This window comes from Corylus avellana, chromosome 9 (genome assembly GCF_965113065.1).
Source record: "Corylus avellana chromosome 9, dhCorAvel1.hap1.2, whole genome shotgun sequence".
Taxonomy (NCBI): Eukaryota; Viridiplantae; Streptophyta; class Magnoliopsida; order Fagales; family Betulaceae; genus Corylus; species Corylus avellana.
Window position 1 is genome coordinate 7,200,042 of NC_142498.1, and position 7,456 is coordinate 7,207,497.

Sequence of the window (7,456 nt, forward strand, 5' to 3'; positions counted from 1 at the left end):
GGGCAGTTACAAATTGTCAACGTCAATTTCACACATTCCACCCTGAGGACAAGGTTCTCTTAAGGGGGGGCGAATGATAGGATTCCACGTAGGACTCGTCATACACATCAGTTGAACCCACATTATTTGGTCATGGAGATGGATAAGGAGTACCAACATGCAGATCATGGGCAGTAGTGGTGTTTTCCATGGGCCATGATGTGCAACGTGGCTTGGGTAATGGGGTTAGTGTTAGTGTTATCTTATAATAAGAGTTAGTGAGAAGTTTACTTACTAGGAAGTTATTTAGTATGGGCAGTTATGTGTTGTGGTGTGAGATAGTGTGAGAGAAGTGGTAGTGGTTTAGATAACTGCTAGTAATAGAGTATTTAAGGGTCTTTGTATTATGTTATGAGTATGATGATTTGTGTAGAGTCCTAATTCTGTTGTGGTTCAACTCCCACCCTAAATGGAGTATTATCTTGTTTATCTTGTTCTGACTGGGACCCACTAGGGGTATCAGAACGTATTATCTTGTTTATGTATTTGTATTGTGGTAGAACTCCGGCCATAAGTGGAGATTTGTAACGTGTATTATCAGTATATTATATTAAATATTAATTGTGTTTCTATTATCTTTATCCTCTCTTTTTCCATCTAATTAAATAGTTTTATGTTCATTCTAGGATAACAAGATGGTTATAAATCCTTTATTTTTTCAACCCAATCGCTCTTTTGATTTTGGAAATTTGTAAAAAAAAATATTTTTATCAATATACTGCTTTTTCTACACATTCATCCCCACACTCTAATGGAGAATATCTACGAATAATTAGGATTTATAAAAAAAATCGATAATCTAATCCACTTATGGTAAAAACATTTCCCGCATCAAGCACTAATATATTTTTAACGTTTAATTAGATCGGGTAATCATTCAAATTAAGAACAGAAGCTCGTTGCTTTTTTTTGTTTCCCTATAATTGGAGCCATGGGGCTCTATCCATTTATTCAATTAACCGCAACTTTAAATTTCTTTTTTTTTGCGCGTCAAGAATTCAAACACAATTTTGGATCGATCCGATAAGATAAGAATAAAATATTCTCAGAATTCTCCATTAATACGACATGCTGCTTTTTCCATTCCTTCCTTTCAGGGTCAGTCGCGGTCTTACAAACTCTACCGATGGTATTGACGAATCCGTTGCTTCATACAAATGTGTAAAAAATGCTAGTCGCACTTAAAAGCCGAGTACTCTACCGTTGAGTTAGCAACCCGAATCAAAATGTATAGATCTAATCGTAATCAAAAAAGAGATTGAATTTCACAACGCAATCAAAATATTAAATAAAAAAAAATATTTCTAATCGATTCTGAACATAACATAAAAATGAACATATCAGATGCAAATACAATGACGTCTAAGATAAGAATATAGATTAGGATAAAAATATAGATAAAATAAAAATTTATAGACTACCACATATTTTGTTCGTATGTTATCCATTTATTTTTTTTTTAATAAATTTTTTTTTTTTAATAAATTGATTTTTTTTTAATAAAAAAAAATAAAGACTTCTTGTATCCCAGCAAATCCAATGAACCCACCATTTGAATAAAGTAAAATAAAAAACCAAGTCTATAGAACAGAGAATTGATAGGTCCCAAATAGATAATAGAAACACAATTAATATTTAATATAATATACTGATAATACACGTTACAAATCTCCACTTATGGCCGGAGTTCTACCACAATACAAATACATAAACAAGATAATACGTTCGGATACCCTTAGTGGGTCCTAATTAGAACAAGATAAACAAGATAATACTCCACTTAGGGTGGGAGTTGAATCACAACAAAATTAGGACTCTGCACAAATCATCATACTCATAACATAATACAAAGACTCTTAAATACTCTATTACTAGCAGTTACCTAAACCACTAGCACTTCTCTCACACTATCTCACACCACAACACATATCTGCCCATGCTGAATAACATCATAGTAAGTAAACTTCTCACTAACTCCTATTATAAGATAACATTAACACTAACCCCATTATCCATGCCACGTTGCACATCATGGCCAATGGCAAACACCACTATTCATGACCAAATAATGTGGGTTCAACTGATGTGGATGACGAGTACCACGTGGAATCCTATCAGAAAAGAAATCAAATTGTTGAGCTCGACCCAACCCAGATTTGGAAGCTCTAATGGCCGTTGAACCCCATCTCAACAACAAGATCCACAACCCAAGAAAAACCCAATCAGTAAAACCCACGTAAATTGAAATACTAAATCAAAATCCCCAAATCAAAACAATCAAAATCCCCAAACTCCACAATCATCAATCAACAAAACCCACATAAATTCTCTTCTCAATTACCCATCAACCATCACAGACCCGATCTCTCTCTCTCTCTCTCGGTTCTCATCTATCTTAAATTGACAGATTCCGGCAATGACCTTCGGTGTATTCCAGAGGTGGCTCTATGAATTCCGCCGCCGGCATTTGACTGGAGAGGTGCGGTGGTTTGCGGATTGGTGGGTTAGGAGGAAATGAAAAGAGGGATAATCAGGTGTTAAAAATTAAGTGGATTTGATATATTCTTTTAATTTGTATCTTGCATATGTGGCAGCACCCTATTAGAGGCCATAAAACGCCAGTTTTACAGCCGGACATGATTCAAGGTTTTCTCATTTTATATTGGATTTTTTTTTTGGGTGTAGGAAATTTGAAACGAAGTTTTTCACTTTTTGTGTTGGTCAACATTATAAGTTAAAACATTTTTTTTTTTTGAGGAAGTTAAAACCTTACTATATTTATTTTTTTTCCTACTCGTGTTAATCTTATGTGAAACGCACGTTTTGGTGACTTGTACAACTCACTTTTTACAACAAAGAACCTGCCACACGCGACAAGAAATAAAGATGAGTGCTTTTATCAAGGACAACTCAGCTTTTGTTAGTAAAATGGTACGTTGTGTTAACATGCTAAAATTTAAACTTAAAATTTGAAATGTAAGACTGAACTGAATCTAATTGTCCACTTTTCCTAGTCTAGAAAATGTTTTGCCAGTGCAATTTCGATGCCCTTTGATGAGTGGTTGAGGGTGGGAAACCAGGATATTTGAAAATTTTCTACTGGAGGTAAGAAAAATTTTGGGGTTGAAAGGGGCACTGCCAATCTTAACTGAAATCTTTTTTACATAACAGAAACATAAAAATTTAATACTTCTAACGATAATCTTAATTACCAAATAAAATGAGTTAAACTCATCACCCTAACTCACTAATTTAGTAATGAATTTAAAATTTGATAGTTTTATTTGATTTTCTTAATCACCAACTGGATTACTGTTACAATTCATTACAATATTTATTTAGTCCCATTGTCCCAAACAAGTACAAAGCATAATAAGCTACTCCTGTTATTACTTATTGATCACAAAGCACCAAACGCCCCCCTTTCTCACACATCCCTTGTTCACCAACTGAATTAACCACCTTCCCATAACCATACCTCAAAGGCAATCTTCCCATCACCCTGTGGAACTCCCTAATGCACTCTCCCCTCCTCTTCCTATGCTCCCCTCTCCTACTACTCAACCCTACACCCTTCAATCCCCACCGTTCATCACCACCATCGTTCCGCGCATCCCCATAATCTCTGGCCCTCTCTGCCCCCACCAGTATGGGCCCCGCATTCGTCTCATCAGCCACCACAAAGTTCATCAAGATGTCCTCGCAGTTCCGCATTCCATCAACGATCCTCCTCATCTTTCCCATCCTGGGCCCACCTTCACAGCTGTACTTGTACAGGTAATCACTTTTCAAGATCATAAACTTGGTGAGCATGATCGAGTACTTGTCCGGGTGTACCGTATAAATCCACTCCTTCCTGGACAGATCCAGGTCGTGCGATCTTACGAAGAACCCGATCGGACGGTCTTGATTCGATCCCCAGATTCTGAACGCGAACTCGAACGATCGCTGATCGACTTCCACGTCATCGTCGCAAATCAAAACGGCGTGGGTCCCGATTGAGGAGGGTCTGGGGAGGAACCGAGCGTTGAGGCTGCTTGATGGTTGGCGGACCAGGGAGACCGATGCTGCGCCGAAGGAGGAGGAGAGTGAGAGATTTTGGGCCAAACGGGCCAGGGTTTGGACCGGGGTGGAGGGGTTTCCCCAGAGGACGAGCACAGAGGATACCAGTGGGGACGCGGCGTACGTGGCGGCGAGTGACTGGAGAAGAAGGATGCGGGACTCGGAGTAGCCGTTGATCAGGACCGTTACCTGGTCCGATCGGAGCGTCCGTGGGTCCCGCTGGGCGCTTGGGTTGCACGGGTCAGCAGATCGTGTACGCGAAGCGTTTACGGAGAAGAATAAGAAGAAGAGGAACACGAAGACTGTTAGCACCCGATTCATCTCCATTAGAGGAACATCGATCAGCTTGATTTGTACAGTAGTGGCAATTTCGATAATAACAGAAGATTGGAGTGCAAATGTTGGGAAAAGGTTTGGCAGTTTTGTTATTTGTGATGAAGCTCGGGGGTGTATTATTGTTATTTGTTGGTAATTCTATGCAGCGTTATCTGATAAAAAGAGAGGCGAAGCCTCGGTGAGGCGAGGAAAGTGTAATGGCGATGTTGTTTATGGCCCCCGCGAAGCTCAACTTTTTACGAATCTCGCCATCGCCATCGCCACCCTTATTGAAGCCTGCACGTTGCGCACCACTCCCGCCAGTCCAGCAAAGGTGCAAATCATTGACTTTGTTGGGAATTTAACTAACCCACTTTCGCAGTCACATGGGCCTGAAGCCCATTTCACTATTCTAATGGAAATTTCTGTTCGAATTTCCTTTGATCCCATAGATTTATACTACTCCTCTCCAGTATTAAATTTTAGATTATGAAATTGAAAGTAATAATCTTATTTTCTCTGAAAAAACTAGAGGAAGTTTAGAATAATTTTATGAATATACAATTTATTTTAGTGTGTTCTTACTCTAGTCCAGTTCTTTGAAGGTTGATGCAGGAATTATCTGTGAACCTTGCAACGGCAAAGGATGGTTACTTTGTGATTTTTGCAAAGGGCAAAAAACCAATGTGAGAGCTGAAAACAAGCGAATCTATCGCCGATGCCCATCTTGCAGAGCTGTAAGTACTTCTCTCAAACCCTTATGAATACCATAGTGGAGGATGATGCATTAAAAAATTCATAGACCGTAGCTAAAGAAGAATATATATATATATATATATATATATATATAATACTTGTCCATTGTCCAAAAGACTTCTTGTTCCCCAATAAGGATTTAACCTCATTAGACAAAATAAATAGAATCATTAGTTTGATTGTCCATAAATGATTATCTCATAGTATTTTTAAGATGAGAATAACTTTAATCCAGTCTTGGTGAAAACTAGGTGTTTTGACATTTTAGCTTGAAACACTAAAAAATAATACAATCCTTCACATTAAATCATTTCTAAATACCTCATAAACAAAATACCCCCTTGTTAAAATAACTGTATCCACCGTCTTGATTGGTTTTAGAAACTTTAGTGTTGAGGGCTTGGAGGTGGGCGAGGGGGTTTGGTGGTAAGTGGTGAGCATTGGATTAGAATTAATGAAAAAGTTTATGGGATTGATTTGAATAAAAATACTGTGTTTTCATCTCCATTATATTTTGTGTTTTTACCTAATGCGTCAAATTTATATTGAAGGCTATAAAAATGAGTTTTACACCACATCATGATAGAATGCTTCTCTTTTTAGAAACTAGTCAAAAATAAATTCTAACATGGACATAAAATTCTTCCAAATGAAATATCCTTCAACCCATTTAAAATAGTGCCAAGTGTCTATAAACATTTAAAAGGCATATGAAATTTAGTCTAAGTTAGTAAACTGCTGTCCCCAAGGAATAGCTTAATCGCCTGTGGACCACGCCTCATGAAGCGAAGGTCACTAGTTCGAATCCCCCCTCCTCATTCCCTTGCGTGGACATGTCAAAAAAAAAAAAGTAAACTGCTATTAATGACATTAAGAATTTAATGTGCATTTTAAATATTTAGACACTTGGTATTATTTTAAATGGGTCGGAGAATATTTCCTTTAGATTGGTTTAGAGGAAATTTTTGTCTTTCTAACATTTAGTCCATGTCAGCTACTAAAACTTTTTAACCCTCAAATCACATGTAGACGCGTAGCATGGGGCGGGGGTAGGGTTTGTACTTCCTGGTGTTGATAATCCCTGCACAAACGTTTGCTAGTTATAGATTCATCTCATGGAAAAGAACTATTACATCCTCATTTTTATACTTGACTTTTGGCTGCAGACTGGATACATCTTGTGCTCAAATTGCAAAGTTTTCAAGTGTGTTACCTTCCCAAATTCTAGCGATGGTGCTGACCTATCTTTTTGAGCCTCTAAACTCTTCTGGTTTGCTAAGGATGTTGATCCTACAATTTGGCGAGCATTGAACCAGAAACTATGTACATGAAGGTGGATTTAATTGTTTTGAACAGTTTACTTTGAGGTTGTTTGTCTTCTCCTTCTGTATGATTCTCCCCCTCAAGAAGATTGTCTTTGAGTGGCATTAATGTAATTTCCATATTACTAGTTGGAAAAGGAAAAGAAATGGAATGATTGAGTTTAAACCACTGTATTTCTTTATATTGATGTGCATGATGCAGATTGTGGTGTTACATTGCATAATTTTTTCCTTTTATAGTATGGGCCAGTACCCACTACCTCCTTCTCTTCGGAAAAAAACGCTTTTATGCTTTCAACCTAAAAGACCACAAGCCAAATGAAATCCTCTCATATAAAGATGCAACCCATCATCTTGTTAATGATTAAACTGGGTGTATTGCTCATACCTAATTTTTTTAATGAAAGATTTGGACTGTTTAAGGTTCGGGTATAAAATGATTTTTGTTATAATAAGGCCAAGGGCCAAGCATTTTTCTTCTTCTTATGGGCAAGGCCAAACTTAATTATTTTGGCTCAAATATTACACCCTCATTTCACCTTCATATCACTAGATTAATCTGATAATGCCCCTTAACCTTTAAATTTATTTTTTATTTTTTATTTTTTTTAACAAATACTGATCTAAAAGATAATGAGCACGGTCATATAAGCCCAATATCATAAGGGTGAGATGAATGTGTAACATGTAATATTACTCAAATTTAACATGATAAATATTATTTTGCATTCTCCCAACATACTCAGTTGACGTGGCATGTTCAATCTACCTTTAAATCAATCTTTTAAAAAAAAAAATCAAGAGTGAATTGAACATGTCACGTGAACTAAATATGTTGTGAGAGGATTTTATTCCTTTGGTTGTTGTCCATATCTTGCAATTGCTATAAATTATATTGTAACTAGTCCATTAGGAATCTTAAACCTCTCCCCCCAAAAAAATAAATAAATAAATTGGAAAAC

At 37.0% G+C, this 7,456-nt stretch overlaps 2 protein-coding genes across 2 annotated transcripts; one reads left to right on the forward strand and one right to left on the reverse strand.

The window, feature by feature from the left end:
* Positions 1–3,337: 3,337 nt before the first annotated feature.
* Positions 3,338–4,489, reverse strand: LOC132189679 (Nucleotide-diphospho-sugar transferases superfamily protein). The gene has a single exon (XM_059604441.2). The coding sequence runs from the start codon at positions 4,426–4,428 to the stop codon at positions 3,433–3,435; it is 996 nt and encodes a 331-aa protein (XP_059460424.2). The 5' UTR covers positions 4,429–4,489; the 3' UTR covers positions 3,338–3,432.
* Positions 4,490–4,634: 145 nt separating this feature from the next.
* Positions 4,635–6,703, forward strand: LOC132189680 (chaperone protein dnaJ-like protein). The gene is made up of 3 exons (XM_059604443.2): positions 4,635–4,750; positions 5,012–5,153; positions 6,339–6,703. The coding sequence occupies exons 1-3, from the start codon at positions 4,635–4,637 to the stop codon at positions 6,423–6,425; spliced, it is 345 nt and encodes a 114-aa protein (XP_059460426.2). The 3' UTR covers positions 6,426–6,703.
* Positions 6,704–7,456: the final 753 nt, after the last annotated feature.

Coding starts and splice junctions, on each gene's coding strand:
- LOC132189679 (XM_059604441.2), bottom strand. CDS start 4,428: ATGGAGATGAATCGGGTGCTAACAGTCTTCGTGTTCCTCTTCTTCTTA.
- LOC132189680 (XM_059604443.2), top strand. CDS start 4,635: ATGGCGATGTTGTTTATGGCCCCCGCGAAGCTCAACTTTTTACGAATC. Junction 4,751..5,011: donor CTCCCGCCAGTCCAGCAAAG/GTGCAAATCATT, acceptor ACTCTAGTCCAG/TTCTTTGAAGGTTGATGCAG. Junction 5,154..6,338: donor GATGCCCATCTTGCAGAGCT/GTAAGTACTTCT, acceptor TTTTGGCTGCAG/ACTGGATACATCTTGTGCTC.